The 18,229-nt window shown below is 40.6% G+C and overlaps 2 protein-coding genes across 2 annotated transcripts in view; one reads left to right on the forward strand and one right to left on the reverse strand.

Annotated features, from left to right (window-relative positions):
- Window positions 1-18,229, forward strand: part of LOC108411709 (zinc finger protein 850-like) — a 28,791-nt gene that overhangs the window by 2,096 nt on the left and 8,466 nt on the right. Inside the window, exon 2 of the mRNA XM_037543122.1 lies at window positions 1,516-2,315. Coding sequence (XP_037399019.1) covers window positions 1,635-2,315 — 681 coding nt within the window. The 5' untranslated portion in view covers window positions 1,516-1,634. The remainder of the gene's footprint in view (window positions 1-1,515; window positions 2,316-18,229) is intronic.
- LOC119264578 (gastrula zinc finger protein XlCGF7.1-like) lies at window positions 6,002-13,009 on the reverse strand. The gene is made up of 2 exons (XM_037543120.1): window positions 12,889-13,009; window positions 6,002-11,191 (listed from the first exon to the last, which is right to left on the reverse strand). Exons 1-2 carry the CDS (start codon window positions 12,950-12,952, stop codon window positions 10,284-10,286), a joined length of 972 nt encoding a protein of 323 aa, XP_037399017.1. The 5' UTR covers window positions 12,953-13,009; the 3' UTR covers window positions 6,002-10,283.

The raw sequence follows: 18,229 nt of genomic DNA on the forward strand, positions 1-18,229 counted from the left end.
TGTGTGTAAGTGTGTATGTGCAGAGCCTGACTCTGATAGCTTCCCTCGAGCCAGACAACCTTGACCATCACACAGATAAGCTATGGGCACAAAAGAACATCTACAAGGCTGGCAGACGCTGCTCTTACGCCGTCTGCAGGGGAAAAAAAACACACACACACACACACAAATTCAGTGACTTGTTAAATCAGTTGTGTAATTCATCGTGAAAATGTGGCTAAAGTTCCATTTTTACTTTCTCAGTCAACACGTAAAATGCCTGTGGCTGATCTTGATATTGTTTTGCATTCTTCAGCACTGACTTTTGTGATAAGATCACAGTTAAGGTTTCCTTCAGAAGACTCTTCCATGCTGTTCATGTTTTTCATGTAATATATTGCTGCCAAGATTTGTAATTAGGCCAGGGGTTTCCAAACTTGTGCATGAAACTGCATCTATAAGCATAAAACAAGGATGTGTTTAAAAAAGAAAGTGGTGCAAAAGTGAACAGCATTAAAGGGCATTCCTGTTAGTTACAGCTTCAAAATGTCTGGCAGGAAGAAATTGGCCTTTTGTAGCACTATGGTTAAATATTGGTCCATTTTTGTTGGCAATTCCACAAGGTTCCCCAACGGTCCCTCAGATGGACTTGCAATTTTTGAATTCTCCATAAAATTTCAGTGGGATTCAAGTTGGGATTGGCAAAGTCATGCATGCACCATCACCTTTTTACAAACTTGAGTTATTCTGTCAGTACGCTTGGGGTCATCCTGTTTAAACATCCATGGGCTCCCCAGACTGGTTATGGTCAGTGGGATCCAACTCTTCTAAAATATGTTCATCACCCAATTTTTGTTTCCCTGTGGTATTCGGGGATCTCACGTTGGCCGTCTACTCAAGCATTGGCTTGTTCACTTGACATAGCAGCACTTCAATGGCTGCAATGTTTCTTCTGGAAATGCTTTTTTGTAGTTTGGTAATGTGCTCTTCCTCACATTAATATCCTGTTTTGTCTTTAGTTTGGGAAATGAGTAAGAATTCATTCTTTTCACCCTTAAACTTGCCCAATTTCCCAAATTTCACAAATATGCATATGGTAAGTCTTTTCAGAGCTGTCCCAGGCACAGCTGTAGGAAGAATTCTATGAAGGATCATCTTGGTGAACCAATTTGGTACAGTGCCACCCTTGAGCCAGAGCAGTGTTGCATCTGCAGTTACTCAATATTAGAAGACAAACTCATCTACTCTGGGTGAAGCAGACCAAACAGTGACCATTCCCTGAAATGTCACAGGTTTATTTTCAGGGACTCCCCAAATCTTGACTGAGACATTCAGGGCTTCACAGGCTCCCCAGAACCCCTTGTATTTCACACATTGTTCATACTTCATTTGCTTATGGTGTGCTTGAAAGCTTGCATGCAGCCCTTCTTTCTTTAAACATTCTGTCAGTAGCTCTGCTCTGCAAGTTCTAGTAGATGATGTATAACTAAAAAAAATGATTTTACATAAACTGATGGCTTCTTTTTCCTCTTTCAGAAATCAGAAGTCTTCTTTGGCTTCTAGTGCCTGCTTTCCTACACAGCTCAAGTTTCTCTCTACAAACACATCAGGACATTTCACCTCGAGGAATGTTAAGCTGCTGAAAGAGATCAAGTATGTTGTCCAGAATAAGCTCCAGTACTCAGCAAGCATCTGGTGCCCTCCATGTGAACACACCTCACAGTCAACTGAAGAGATGCAGAAGCAAGGAGAAAACTCACCACTGCTCAGAGTGTGGGAAGAGTTTCGCTCAACACAGTCATCTTCAACAACACCAGCTCGTTCACACGGGAGAGAGGCCGTATCGCTGCTCAGAGTGCGGGAAGAGTTATGGTCGGCTCAGTACTCTCCATCAGCACCAGCGCATTCACAGAGGTGAGAAGCCATATCCCTGCCTGGTATGTGGGAAACACTTTAGAGACAGAGGTACTTTCCTGAAGCACCAGATCATCCACACAGGAGAGAAGCCGTATGAGTGCCCAGAGTGCGGGAAGTGTTTCACTCAGCAGATCACTCTCCAAAGACACCTGCGCATTCACACAGGGGAGAGGCCGTATCTCTGCTCGGAGTGTGGGAAGAGCTTTAATCAGCAGAGTAGCCTCCAACAGCACCAACGCATTCACACCGGAGAGAAGCCGTATCACTGTCCAGAGTGTGGAAAGTGTTTTAGAGACGCAGGTGTCCTCACAACACACCAGCGCATTCATACAGGAGAGAAGCCATATCACTGTCCAGAGTGCGGGAAGAGGTTCAATCAGCAGACTCATCTCAGTCGACACCAGCTCATTCACATGGGAGTGAAACCGTATTGCTGCTCAGACTGTGGGAAAAGTTTTACCAGACAGAATACCCTCCAACGGCACCAGAGCATTCACACTGGAGAGGAGTTGTATTACTGAAAAATGGTGGTCTGTCCTCAAGGTCCTGAAAACTGAGCAAAAAAGGTACAAGGACTGGCAAAAGCCCCATTTACACCTGATCACTTCATGCGACTAGTATCTGGATTGTATGCTAAGATTTTAGCCACATGCATTTAACTACCATGTGTGAATGCATCTCCAGTCAGTCGGACTGAAATCCAACTGCTGTATGGAAACGGAAGGCAATTATCAGTTTATCCATTCATCTGTTCCTGTGCTTTGCTAGAGGGGTCAGTCGCCTGCAGTTTATTCTGCACAGTAGCGTCTGTCCATACTGCTGTTAAGCGTTTCATCCGGTCGCCCACCATGAGCGTCCTCCATGATTATCTTTCTTGCAGACATGGACCACATGCCCAGTGACCTATTGCATGGAGAGGGGTTTTGGTTGTCAAATATGTCTTGGAGAGACGGATGCATGTACACTGCTACACTCGCTGGCCATTTTATTAGGTACACTTATTAGTAAAAGGTTGGACCCCCTTTTGCCTTCAGAACTGCCTTCATTCTTCATGACAGACTTTCAACAAGGTGTTGGAAACGTTCCTCAGAGATTTTGGTTGGTTATTTGAGTTCCTGTTGCCTTTCTATCATCTCGAACCAGTCTGCCTATTCTCCTCTGGCCTCTCACATCAACAAGGCATTTTCGTCCACACAACTGACCGCTCACTGGATATTTCCTCTTTTTCGGACCATTCTCTGTAAACCCTAGAGATGGTTGTGTGTGAAAATCCCAGCAGATCAGCAGTTTCTGAAATACTCAGACCAGCCCGTCTAGCACCAACAACCACGCCACATTCAAAGCCACTTAAATCCCCTTTCTTCCCCATTCTGATGCTCGGTCTGCACTTCAGCAAGTGGTCTTGACCACCTCTACATGCCTAAATGCACTGAGTTGTGGCCATGTGATTGGCTGATTAGCTATTTGTGTTAACAAGCAATTGAATAAAGTGGCTGGTGAGTGTATATTATATGGCTCGAATTGGTCTCAGACCATGCCTTGAAGTGGTTGGAGTGATTGGATTTGTATCTGTTTTAAAAATGCAAGTGTAGACACATTTATGTGGCTTGTCCTTATTCAAATACTGTATAATTGGTACTAAAGACGCATGAGGTGACCAGGTGTAAACGGGGTCACAGATGAGGTTTGAATGGAGAATATGATGCACATGACTATTGCATCTGAATTTGTACAAATAACATTAAAAGTAAATACAAAAACATTTAAGTGTCCTTGTGACCCCATTAGTTGATGTAAAAACAGTTAAAATGGCACTTTAAAAAATTCAAATAAGTAGCTTTAGTGTTAGGAAACGAAAAACAGGGTAAAATATGGTGCATGTAGGCGGCTGGAAGCTGCCTTCTACAGTGGGAAATAATCCTTTTATTAGTTTGAGGCGTTGGGAGTTTCTCTGACCATCTTAAAGAAGAGAAAAATTTATATTTAAACATTCAGCTGTTGAGTTTAACCAAAAACTTTAATGCTCTGGACTGTATCTTGTTTTTTTTTTTTGTTTTTTTTTTAAAAGCATTAACACTTGAGTATAAAGAAAACTACTGTTATGCCATAACCAGTGTATTTAGTGTTAAAACAAAACTCATTTGTGGTATTGCACTCATGCCATTTAGAAGCCAAATATATAGTACTTTGTAAAAATGGTTTCTAGAAATCAAATGTAATGTAATGAAAGAGAGAGCAAGACAAAATGAGACTCCATAGTATGAGGTTTAGAAAACTTGGAAGTTAAACATTAAAAAAAAGTATCAACAGTTTTGAATGTACATACGACAAAACTGTATAACCTGCTTTTACATGTAAGCACTTAGTTTGACGTTATTGTGCGTATTTTCCACACCAGCTCATTAACTTGTTTATATGCATCGTGTTATAGGTGTGCTTATATTTGGGTATTTTACCAGTACATCCACTTGGGTGTCTTACAAGAGTAGCTTGTACATGTTTGTGTTACCTGGGGTCACGTATGGCAACATACAATCTTCTGTTCCATCTCCTGGTCTGCTTTTTTTGGTCAGTAGCATAATATGGGATTGTTGCAGCTCTGTGTGAGTGATGTGCAGTGCTTTTTCTCTAGATAAGGAGACAATACTACGCCACAATACATTACTCAACTGTCAAAGACGTGTTTGATCATTTACTGTGTCATTTGTGATGGCAATCTAGTGGACAAAAACGGTTATGTGCATGTTGTCCATTCCATGTAGTCCATTGTTATTCTTCTACATGATGCGTGAGAGCAGTTCTGGTTTGCTGCCCGTGCCGTGTCGCCCCTGGTTTAAAACTGGCTTCTTATATGCAGCTGGAGAAGGTTACTGCTGAAACTAAGAATGAAGGACATTGAATAGGCACCAAGTTCTAATACAAGTGGAGACCATGCTGATTGAGAACCATGGATCTGCATGCTAATGAGTGTGAGCTTGGGTTCAAAATAGACTTTAACAATTGATATGCACTTATGTACTAAAAGTCACTCCAGCCACAAAGTTGGTGACCCTGTCACGCTCTCATCCCTTTGCATATACACCATAATGTATAAAGTCCTCTTGGGTGACTTCATACCTTTCACAGCCTCAGACCTCATAATAGCTTAATCCAGCCCTGGCTAAGCACATTTGCCTTATTTTCTTTGGCACCATCCATCATTTGAATCTCCCAGCGTGGTACTCGCAAATAAAGCTTTTGTGCAAGTGTGTAAATTGAGTAAATCAGGTGTTTCTCAGCCCTGGTTCTGGAGGCCAACTTCCCTGCACATTTTATTTTCCTGCTTTAGCAAAGACAAGACTGCTTTTAAGCAGTAGATTAAGTGAGTCAGGTGTGTTGGCAGTGGGGTAAACACAAAAGTTGGCAGTGGGCCTCCAGGACCAAGGCTGAGAAACACTAGAGTAAAATGTCTTATTGTTGTGCATGTTTAGGCAGCTAATGTCAATAAAATGGCTTAAAAGCTGTTTTTCGTCTGTTCTTTGCTCCTTTCCCCCCTTCACTCGTTCAACTGTTCACACCCTAGACATAAAGCAGGTCATAACACGTGTAAATTTAAACGTTAATTAAAATTTATCCATCCATCCATCCATCCATTTTCTAAGCCGCTTCTCCATCAGGGTCGCGGGGGGATGCTGGAGCCTATCCCAGCAGTCTTCGGGCGGAAGGCAGGATACACCCTGGACAGGTCGCCAGTCCATCGCAGGGCAGACAGACAGACAGACACAGACAGTCACTCACACATTCACACCCAGGGGTAATTTAGCATGTCCAATTGGCCTGACTGCATGTCTTTGGACTGTGGGAGGAAACCGGAGAACCCGGAGGAAACCCACGCAGACACGGGGAGAACATGCAAACTCCACACAGAGAGGACCCCGGTCACCTGGCCGGGGAATCGAACCCAGGCCCACCTTGCTGTGAGGAGACAGCGCTACCCACCACGCCACCGTGCCGCCCAGCTAATTAAAAAAAATAAAAAATTAAAATTTAATGTACAAAAAATATATATCACACGCAGGCACAAAATAGCTTAATCTGGGCAAAAAGGGACCTCTGAAATATTACAGACATTCCAAAGAGAAGGGTAGTTTATTTTCTGTCATCAGATGTTGAGTCGAATCTAAAAAGTATTTGTTACACTTGGCATTTGTATCTGTCAGGCCTGCAGTATGTTTGTTCTCTTCCAAAGAAGCTATGGTGCTTGAAGAGTGTTCCTCAAGAATGTTTGTGATTAAGATAAGAACTTGCTCCAAACTATCCCACCATATGTGGCGGTATAGACTATGGTAGTGGAACTGTGTAAAAGGTCACTTTGTGGAGATTTGAGAGCCTTCAAATGCTTCAGACCTGATGTAACGTGGCCAACAGTTATTATGATACACATGAGGGCTCATCTTGCAAACATTAATAGCTGCAATTATTCTTATAGGTAAGAAACAATGAATCTTCTGCCAGTTTGTTAGTAGAAAATAATTCAAAAGCAGATATAAGTGGAGGAGTACACCTGTTGACAGAGTGGTGCAAAATGAACAAAGTAAAGCTCACACTGGAGAAAAAAGAAAAAACAAGCGATTTTCTTGTAACCATTTCCAATCTGGAGGAAAACTGAAAACCAGAAGACTAAGGAACATCAGGGTAAAACCCTGACTGTCTCACTAGAGGTCTACAAGGGAAGCTCAGGAGGCCAGAGAAACCCTGATGAGCAAAGCTTAACAGTATTAAGTCTGGAAAGTATCAGTAGCTCAAGAGACAGGGAGATCCCAGAGTAAACTCAAAGGCCTTTACCAAATTACCAGCCAGTCCGGTAACTGCACTCTAAAGAGAGACCCACCAAGACAATGGGAAAGCTCTTGTTAAGTAGACACAGGCACAGATGCCACTGCTTACCCTTAATTACAAAGGAGCAGCTCTGTGCCTCCCTCTGGTGGCTGAGGGCAGCCTGGCAGGTGAAATGACAACAATTTATGTTTTAACGGCCAGCACATTATAGTCACATTATTGAAGCGCAAAACCACAGTGGTAGCAAATATATACCGCCAAACTGTTTTTACAGGTAACCATCCATACAGGTAACACTGTATCCATGGATTTACTGGACTGCTGTTGGCAAAGGGCTCCAGACATGCTGCTTATGTGTATACAAGTATTTTTGCTGAAGCTGCTGAAAACCCCTGTATGCACTGGTTAAGTTGGCATTGCATGTCCTCAACATTCTCTTTCTGGAACCTTACACACAAAGAGTGGGTTTGGCTGCAGGTTTTGACGCCAGTTAAACGAGCATACATGATTCTGTTCAATCAGCTGTTCTCAGTCTATGAGGTGTGCTCCTGGTTGGTAGCCATGTTGAAAAAAAGGTATTCTTCCTAAAACAATACTTAATTTAATATGACACATTGTGTTGATAGATGAGGTGATTTTCTTCTAAATAAATCAGCAGGTAAGAGACCAGACATTAATCTCACTATTTCACAGGAGTCTCTTGATCATTGATTTCCTGCACTAAGCTCAAACACAAACTGCCATGGAGTTTGCTATTCATGTGGTTTCTGTATATGTGCTGCCTACATTGGTTGAAAATCTGTGTACTGTCTTGTGCATTTAAGGCATTGTTCAAACTGCCAGCCCATTTTTTGGCATATCCAGATTGTATCATCATTGATTATTAACAGTCTGGACAGTAAACCAACAAATGTAATCTAATTTTTGCAAATCGGATCCAGACCACATTTGGAGGCGGTTTGAAATGGAATTCTAATCAAATTTTTACAGTTCTCCGTTCTGATGCTCTGGCCGCTCAAATTGTATAAGTGTATTTTTTTGTCACTTACAACATGACAAACAATAATGTCAAATACAGAGTGACGGAGGTGCCGGGATTCAAGAAGAGTACCCAAAAATTCATGCTTATTCCAGAGAGTTTCGACGGCGAGATGATGACCTCAATTTCTCCTGCAACCACAGGAAATCCACTTCACCAGTATAGCTTTTTTACAGTATAAGTATTTACTGACGCCTACGTCCCTACCACAGCAACCTATGCAGATAGACTGGTGTTGTCTTTACACACAGATCCCTTCTGATCACTTACAAATAACAGCATGGACAGTCATCTCAAAAGATCTAATTTGAGAAACAATCTGATTTGCCTGCAGTCTGAACAAAAGCCTCAGTGCTCCATTCTTTCAGTAGTGATCACAAAATGGGTGGGAGATCGGGGTGAAAGAGACAGTCTCTTCAGATGACTGGTGGGTTATTTCCTTACTCTCTTGGGTAGATGAGGCCTGCAAGTCAGGTATTTCACCAGCATGCTTATTTATGATGTCTAAAAAGCATAGCCTGTCAAGCTGGAAATATAAGAGACCATGAGGGAGAAGGTCTGTTTTTAGTGTATCTTGCCATTTTTGATAGATTTAACTCCATGTTCTCTTGAAGGAACTGGTGTTAAATTAGCAAGAGAGGGAACCAAACACATGTTCTGTTGTGAAAGTGCATCATTTTTGGTGGTTAAGTGAGTCTGTATCAGATTGAGTCTCTCTCTTATCTGATCTAATCTATTTTGTTTTCTATTTCATCCACATCCTTGGCATCAGTGGTGGTTGGTTAGTGTAGTGGGTAACACCTCTGCTTTCTATGCTGTAGACTGGGGTTCAACTCCATGCTTGGACAAGCACCCTACACTATACCAATAAGAGTCCTAACACCACCTTCGCCTCCCTGTATAAAGAGATCAAATTGTAAGTAACTCTGGATAAGAACATCAGCCAAATGCTGTAAAAATCAGGACTTTGTAACTGTAGCACACATAGGTCTGCTACCTCTTCCTTAGAGTTCCAGTGGTGACCTTTCACTTACGATTCTGCATATCTACACCAAGCTAGACATATATACAAAGCTGTAAAAAGAATAATGATCTTATGAAGAGTGAAACTTTATTGAAATTTTCTCTGATTCTTTAAAATTGTAAGATACAAACATGGAGTGTGAGACTCATGCAGTTATATCTAATCCAGATGTGCAGTCATAAATTAAGCTTAATTACTTTTGCTTTATAATGCAATCTCTTATCAAGAGAGACAGTGTAATAATGATTCCAATGACAACAAATGTAGCATTTTCCCAATAGCAGCCAAAAGCACTAATACTATCCATACAGGGCTTTGACCCCATCAACATGCAAAGCTGAACTGTTACCTACTACACTATTTAACTAATATATAGTGTTAAGCTATAATTCAGAACCTTCTTAGAGTCTTGTGTATATCCCTGTTTTTCACAATACTGAAAACTTGATGTGGCAAATGATTAACACTCCTTATTGTGACATGTTTGGTTGTTGTTCAAAATGGCTTTATGGAAAGTGATGCATCCTTAAGGAGATTATCAGTGTTTTATAGTGGGTCCAGCACTGAGGTGATGAGTGACAGGTTACTGAGGACAACCACAGGGAATTTCATAGAACCAGACCCAACCTAAAATCTATATTGCCCCTTTCCTCACTCTTTTCATGTTTCCTCAAAAACAAAAGAGATATACAAACATTTGTATATCTATGCTCAAAGCAATCTCGCAACTAAACTTGAAAATAAAATTCCTACTTCTGATACCATTGCCACTGGTGCAAAAAGCTGGAAGGTCATATATAATATATAATATTTTTTTGATTAGCCATTTTTGGAAACATGCACCTACACTTAATTGTATTACTTACCCAAGTAATTCAGGTACCAAAATCTCACCGTTTTGTTTGCCAGGTTGAAGCAAAAATCTGGTGAGCACAGGCTATACTGATATAATGAAGGAAAAATAAAGTTTGGTGATGAACTAATATCTGGTTAACTGGTTTGTTTTGGAGTGAAAAGCAACTTTATGATGACTGAGGAGCAGAAGAATTTTTCAGGAACAAAAATATACTGCAACTCACCCACATTTTCTATTGGCTGACACTTGTGCTGTCCAATCTTATCCACAATGGCACAGTGTGATTGCAGGTTGTCAATCCAAACAAGCAGGATGATGCCTCATTACCCTGCAGCCACACTGGCCCTTTGTGGATGAGATAGGACACCCTTGATCACTAATTGAATCACCATCGATTCAAATCGAGGCAAATTCCATTTTTGCGTTCCGGTGTCCTTTCTTGTACAAGTAATTGGCTTTTTTGCCAGGCAGAATTTTACTTGTATTTGGTAAATTTGGACAGCAAACATCTTGGCTGATGGGCTTCATTTGGGTTAAGGAAAAAACTTTACATATTTGCTCAATATAAATACCAAAAGCATAGATTACATAGTTCACATTAACCCAAGAATACCAGGTAAGGAAAATGAGTTTTTTGAGCTTTCATGAGACTACACCTCCTTGTTAGTGCACTTGTGTGTACTGAAAGTACTCAAATGCCTGAAACTACGTTCACACTCTGAGCAGTAATACGGTTTCTCTCCTGTATGGACACGTTGGTGTGCTTTGAGAGTTCCTCTGTCACTAAAACTTGTTCCACAGTCGGAGCACTGGTAGGGCTTTTCTCCTGTGTGAATACGCTGGTGTGATTTGAGATTACTTCTGTCTCTAAAACTCTTCCCACAGTCCAAACAGCGATAGGGTTTCTCTCCTGTGTGAATGCGCTGGTGTGTTCTGAGATTACTTCTGTCTCTAAAACTCTTTCCACAGTCTGAACAGTAATATGGCTTCTCTGCTGTGTGGATGCGCTGGTGTGCTTGAAGATGACCCTGTTGAGTAAAACTCTTCCCACACTCTGAGCACTGATACGGTTTTTCTCCAGTATGAATTCGCTGGTGTATTTGGAGACTAGTTTCTTGATTAAAACTCTTCCCGCACTCTGAACATTGATATGGTTTCTCTCCTGTGTGAATGCGCTGATGGTGTTGGAGAATTTTCAGTCGGGTAAAACTCTTCCCACACTCTGAGCAGATATATGGCCTCTCTCCAGTGTGAATGCGCTGGTGTCTTTTGAGACTACTCAGTCGAGTAAAACTCATTCCACACTCTGAGCAGTGATAGGGTTTTTCTTCAGAGTGACTGTGCTGAGATGTTTCGACTAGACACTGATGAGTAAAACTCTTTCCACAATCTGAACAGTGGTGAGTCTTCAGCTTTCCTGCATTTCTCTGCCTTTGTCTTTGAGGTGTTTTAGGGCAGAGAGGGTCAGAGGATGTTTGCTGAGATTTCATATTCTCATATTTAATCTCTTCTGATTTCAACAGTCTGACTCCTACTGGTGGCATCTTCTGCTGCAAATCTGTGTAGGGAAATGAAGACGATAAGCATAAGAGGATTTGCAATAGGAAATGTCTAGAAAAGAAAAATAAGGGAAAATGAGATGTAAGACAATGTGAAATGGAACAAATATGAGAAAACTGTGTAGAATTATACACAAAAGATAACCGGGGCGTACTGCTCATTATGAATGCATATACCAGTGTTATAGTCCATAAAGATATACAAATTAATACATTTTAATAGTAGGTACATTCTGAGTTGTTGTCTGCTCTTAACTGTGTGGGTTTGTCAGAATGCAAAATGGTTGAAAATGCGGCATCTCCCAGTCAATATAAACAAATATATAAACTGGCTCCAGTTGCAGTGGTACACCAATCAGAGATCTAATTATATTTGGCAGTTAATGTTCAAGAACCCGACTATGATGTGTAGGCCAGAAATATCATGTCTGATATCTGAATAGCACTAACACTATAACTTTAACTATCTAATTGCTGGACCATGCAAAAATGAGATCAAACAAATTCCTGTGATGAGTTGGCATGGTCATATTTGTGGAGAAATTTCTTGTGCACCATACCTGTAAAGGGGGCAGTTGTGGTCTGGAGGTTATGGAAACAGCCTTTTGACCAGAAGGTCGACAGTCCGATTCGCTGAGCCGAAAGTACGTGACTGAAGTGCTCTTGAGCAAGGCACCTAACCCCCAACTGCCCCCCAGGCGCCGTGGATAGGACTGCCCACTGCCCCCTAGTGTGTATGTGGTGTTTCACTGCACAGATGTGTACAATGCGGATATGAAATTTTCCAGTTGTGGCACTAATAAATGGTCACTTATTTTGCGGGTAAATACTGTGAGCCTTGAGGGTGAACAGCTAAACATATCAGTGTTTTATTCCGACATTTAAGCTGGACCGCTAGCTATCGCTCTTTTATATAAGAAGTTAATTTCTTGTAGTAGGATCCAGCAACAAGTGGCTAGCGTAGGTATAAAGCACCATCTAGTTATGGTACAAACTGTGTAATAAACCTTTAAAACAAGCATATTGGGGTTAACATTGAGAAGAGCTTAAATAACCTGCTTGCTGGAGGTTTTATCTGGGACTTGGAGCAGCAGAAGATCAGTCAATTTATGTGAGGGAAAGGAACACAAATAGCTGATGTACATCGCTACCTCTGATTGGCACATTGGCAGATCTGGCGTCACATGCGCTACATTTTATCCACCCAATTCAAATTAAATAGAGAAAATCGGCAGGAAAAAGTAATTTCAATTTCATTCTTTTTCTAGCAGGTCATAGTAAAATCACAACTACAGGTAATTAGTTAGTAGTTAGTAATTAGGTAGTAACAGCTAAAATTTACAGTATTACAGTATACTCCTTAAGCTGACACTGTTTGAAGAAAGGTTAAGATGTGGTGATTTGATTTTTTGACCAGTCTACTGATTTAGATCTCTATTGGTTAAAAGCTGTAGTCTAACTACCACAATACATTATCTACTGAAATGAACCTGCAGGGATTTTGGATCAGGCCTACATTTACCAAATCCAGCTACAAATACTTACCACAAAAACACATACACAGCTGCTCACATTAGTCAGGTCCACACTAATGTTGATTACAGTTTACATGGCACTTTATAAATGGTACATATCTATACCATCCTTTCTTTGAGGAAGGCTGAACGTGTAAATGTGAACATGAACAGCTCCGTACCTTCAACAGTGGGCTCCTTTTTCTTGCTCCTGCAATAACAGTGTAAATGTGAACGTTGCTGCATGAACTGAATCCTATAGAAGAGCCCGAGGTTCTTCTTCTGCTAAAGCTGTAATGGCAATTGTTAGACCAAATATAGGTCCTTCACTGCCACCTACTGAAGGAGTTTGGAGTGGAGTGTTCAGGATTCTGTACTAAAGAGCTCAAAGAAAGTACTAATAGAATTAGTGCCCCCCCTTGCACTGGGGGTTCACGGTGGAGCTTGTCATCAGTCTGAAACAGTTACCCCTCTCTTATGGTACTGGCCAATTTCCAGAAGACTGTGTCAAAGCATATCTGTATTTATTATTGATCAGTTGTGTGAAGACTCTTTGGAAAGCTATAGTGCTTAGGTCCCTTGATTATGACAAAACCAGAGAACAACAGGATTACTTATTACTTAAGCTCTTCAAACTCCCAAACCACACTTGGTCATGTTCTTCACAATGTTCATATTTCATAAGCTCCATTCAGAAGTTGGGCGTCGTTTGAGGCTGTAACTCTTCTCTCCAGTCTAATAAAGGGTGATGTCATTTTAAACCCTTATAATAAAAGAAGCTGAACTCAGTTTGTTTTTCTACTGAAAGTCGACCCGTTTTTCCCCAAATCTGGGCTCTAAACTATAAACAGACGGCGTCTCTTCAGTGATCTGTTCTGGAAACATTACTTTTAGAAAACAACACAAAGAGTGTCGGAGATTTTTGGCTTTCAGCAGTAAATGGTAAGCATGTAGTGATATGTGTAGATCATAAAACTCATGTTCTGTTCATCTGAGGAGCTTTTACCAAAAAATCAATCAAACAAACAAAAATTAGCATTTATTTCATGCAGTTACTGAATAATTTCCCTTACGATTTGATCATGTAGATTCAGATGGACTAACCAAAATATACCCTGGAGAATAAGAGGTTACTAAATAAAGTCAGTAGTGTTTCTAGCTAAATTTCACATTATTAAATCAAAACATTCTGTCTTCATACATCTTTGAGGAATCTGAGCAGAACCTGAAGCTCACCTGACAATGAAAAATCTCTGAAAACGTTGACTGTTGAAAACGCTCTTTGTGTAGTTGTTCCATCAAAAGTATGTATATGTTTAATTTTTCAACTCTGATCATTTGCCATACTTGTGATACCCTTTCAGTAGAACTGTATTTTCTTAATTGATTAAGCATTTATTTATGGACTTTCCTGCCTTTTTCGATTTCTTCTGCTACGGTTATACTCCATCCTTTAGAAGTCCTATTTTGTTCCAGCAAATAATGTTTTTATGAATAAATGAAGATGAATGGAAATAATACAACACCCCTGTAGCTCTTCCAGACTCCACTGCATGTCTCACTGCAGTCCTGGTGGTGGCACTAATTCTGTGCCGGCGGTTCTCCAACCCCAGTGGCCTGGAGAAGAAGACCCTGCTCTCATTGTAACGGAGAAGTCTTTAAAGGCGTTTAACGCTGTTTTAATTCGCTTCTCGGAGAAACGGCTCGACAGATACTCGCCATTTGAGCAGTAAGTAGGCTTTAAACAGAAGCAGGCTTCGTGTAAACGTGGCTGAATGATGTTAACGTCGCCTGTGTTTTGCTTGATTTGTTGTTTGGTAAATGCAGTGCATTTTATTAAAGCTTTATTTAGACTTTTACACTGTACGTCTACCCGAAAAACCACGCTTTAATGAATGTACTGTGGCAAGGCTTGTATCTGCACTCTAAAAAACGATGGATCTTCAAGGGTTCTTCTCTAAAGCCAGTGGTTCTTTGCATGGTGACATAGTTCTTCAGATTGATGGAGAATGTGATCTGTATGCTTCTGTATAGAACCCCAAAAAGGGTTCTGCTGTTGTTATGATGACAAGCGTGTAGCAATACGAGAACCTTTTTTTTATGCTCTGTACAACCATCACATTCTCCATAAACCCTCTATTGCATGATGTTGCCTCAGGGCAACAAACTCATTTTCCTCATTTTACTATAACATTATACACATTGAAAGACAATGATAGGGTTCACAAAGTAAAAAATAGATGTGTTTGGTCGTACTATCTCCTAGTGGGCACATTTATTAGATTTTTTTTACATTCAGTCTTGTTGTTATGAGATGTTACAGGTATGTTTGTTGCCTAGAAGCAACATTGTGTGACCAGTGCAATGGATTTAGCCAGTCACAAGTCAGGTCTCATCACTTCTGAGGAACACCACTCTATATCATTTCTTCCCGTTGTCGGACTGTGGTAACTCATGGCAACATATTCCAAAAGGACCAGATCAGATCTGAAAACAAGAAATCAATCATTTTATGCAAGAAAAGTGAACTGAGTGTTTTATTCTTATTGTTCTCAGTGCATGGAGTAGAGGGTTAATCTGAAGCACTATTTCACCATGCAAAGAGCCATTTAAGCATGCAGATGTTTTTCTGGGTGTTCATGTTTCTATGTAGAGCCTTGTCTTTACTGAAGAACCCTTGAAGAACCATATTTTTTAAGAGTGTAGTGGAGATTTAAATTAGTAGATTGGCATTTTAATTCAACAGGCTTGAATTAAAGTCAACGTGAATTGGAAAAGATGTTTTTAATCATAAGGCACTTCCAAAAATCGTTACGCTTTCAGTAAAGATTGAGGAGAATCAGGAGTTTGCCTTATGATGTATGATGAATCATGATGGATATGAGCGGGGTCCGTTTTAATTACACTTAAAATTAGAATTAACAAACCATTTGTCACTGTCTTTGCACACTGTGAAATTAGACCTCTGCATTTAGCCCATCCGTGAAGTGAAACACCACATACACACTAGTGAACACACACACTAGGGGTCAGTGAGCACACTTGCTCAGAGCAGTGGGCAGCCCAATCCACGGCGCCCGGGGAGCAATTGGGGGTTAGGTGTCTTGCTCAAGGGCACTTCAGTCATGGATTGTCACTTGAATTTGAGATGGCTGCTATTGTTTTCAGTTAGACAGAATACTTTTGCTAAAATTCAGGTAAGAATTGAATAAATGTGTTTATTTCACCAAACTATTACTTACCTTAAATTCACCAAGTTACCTTTGAAGGCTATCTGTATGTGTATCTTTTATTCCTTTGTAAACTAATATATAAATCAAGTCATTTATCATAATAACTTACTGTAAAGATATACTCCATATTTGCCCACATTCCTTTGCTGCATATTAATTTGTGCGCAAAAGAAACAGACCTCATAAACAAATACCAGCAGCACTGCTGTGACTGATCCACTCGTACCAGCACAACACACCAACACAGCACTACCACGTCAGTGTTACTGCAGTGCTGAGAATGATCCACCACCCAAATAGTACCTGCTCTGTGAGGGTCCATGGGGGTCCTGACCACTGAAGAACAGGGTAACAGAGTATCAGAGAAACAGATGGACTACAGTCTGTAACTGTAGAACTACAAAGTGCAGCTCTTCAGTAAGTGGAGCTGATAAAGTGGAAAATGAGGGTGGAAACAAGGAGGTGGTCATGATGTTACACCTGATTGGTGTATATAGAGACCATATCAGTGGGTGTACACACATAAACACTGCAGTATAATATAAATATAGCACAATGTGAGAATGTGCAGGTGTGGTAGGAAAATTGCAGCAGAGATGAGCATATTGTCTGAGTGAGGGTTGCTGGTCAATGAAAGTTGAAGATTGAAGGAGACCAGTCATGCTGTCAGATAATCTTGATCAATTTTCCAGCCCACTAAATAAACATTCAGGTAATAAATACCCATACAACTAAGGGCATAGTCCTGAAGATGGAAATATTTAGTTTGAGAAATTACAGTGCCTTTCCTATGTCTCCTAGGTTTCCACTGTTTAAGAATAGTAGGGCAATTATCTCCTGTTAATTGCACTGCTGCTCTGGTGAATAGTTGCATTTTCTGTGAAATTCACAAACATTTTCACTCCAAGTCATTCGATATGCTCACTTAAGCTTTTAAAGGATGTGCAAAAACATAAGTCATTATTGCACATCACTGTAAACCTGTGAAATTGGTTTAAAAAAGTAGTAATATTTACACAAACTGTCACAAAAAGTACCATTAAGTGTTTTGAAAACATCTGCATGCTTTCAGAATATTTCATAAAGGATTTAAAGGTGACTAATAATGTGCTTCAGCTGCTTGAAAGAATGCTTGCTTGATATCAAATTGAGGTCTTCAGCTTAGCAAAGTCACCAGAAACTGGGGTAATTTTCGTTTTGCAAGCTTGGAGATGGCAAGCTTTCCACTTCATAAAACCCAGTGGACGAAGGTGTGCAGCCTCTGCCTCTTGGGCGTGGAGTCCTTTCTCTGATCCAAGAAGAGTGGCGTCATTGGTCTGTTTTTCGTTCCGTTTATCTCTGAAAGAAAATGGTGTCACATTTTAAGCTCTGACAGACACATCATACACATTAAAATAAACAAACGTGACTGTTTCTCTTGAAAAGGTGCTCAGAGTTGTGCCAGCAGTTGATTAGCGTGGTTTATGATGTCATTATATTGCATTTAAATGTTTAGATGTAAAGAAACACTAGATTCAAAACTATACAGTTGTATGTTGGTGACTTTTTTGTTTCATGCAGTTTGTGATGCGAACATACGTTTTCACCTTCTGGAGGGATAAAAAGTCCTGCTCCTCCTGTCATGCTGAGGATATGCAATGACTGAGACTGTTTACAAGCTCAGCTCAGAGGGACCGAATCACATGATTAGTGCACAGTGGGATGCCTGTTTAAGAACCTTTGATCAAACTGCAACTAATCTGAACTGCAGTAGCAGGATATCCAAATCCATAATAATGCTACAGTGTGTGTTTTAAGTGTAGTATACAGATGCGAATCTCAAGGAAAGAATCCTAGTTTTGTTTGTGGAGCCAATATCTAAGCTTCTTTTGTGTTAGATAGACCAGGCACTTACGTGAGCTTAGCAAGCAGATGAGTGAGAGAAGTCATATCATTGAAGTGTAAGGCCCAATTACATTTCACCCCTTGCCCATACCGCTTAGCCCTTAGCCCTGTTTTGCATGTTCACGTCTCGGGTTAGGGTGAAATATTAGGGCTATAAGGCCCTCAAAACAGAGGTTTTTCAGAGGCACCGTCCAAACAGTTCTGATGCCTGAAGCACCAGAACGTAACTGCTGCACCATTTAAGGATATCTGACTTCAGATTCGTATCACCAAAGAATTAGGACTGGGTGATAATAAATAATTGTTTTATAGGCACTCGATGAAAGCATATGATGCCCTAAACGCTAAAGCCCAGCAGCGAGGTTGATGAACTTTTCCCTTTTCTCCTATCACTGAAGTCGGGCAG

This window comes from Pygocentrus nattereri, chromosome 12 (assembly GCF_015220715.1).
Source record: "Pygocentrus nattereri isolate fPygNat1 chromosome 12, fPygNat1.pri, whole genome shotgun sequence".
NCBI classification, from domain to species: domain Eukaryota; kingdom Metazoa; phylum Chordata; class Actinopteri; order Characiformes; family Serrasalmidae; genus Pygocentrus; species Pygocentrus nattereri.

Coding starts and splice junctions, on each gene's coding strand:
- LOC119264578 (XM_037543120.1), bottom strand. CDS start 12,952: ATGCAGCAACGTTCACATTTACACTGTTATTGCAGGAGCAAGAAAAAG. Junction 11,192..12,888: donor AAAGGAGCCCACTGTTGAAG/GTACGGAGCTGT, acceptor TTCCCTACACAG/ATTTGCAGCAGAAGATGCCA.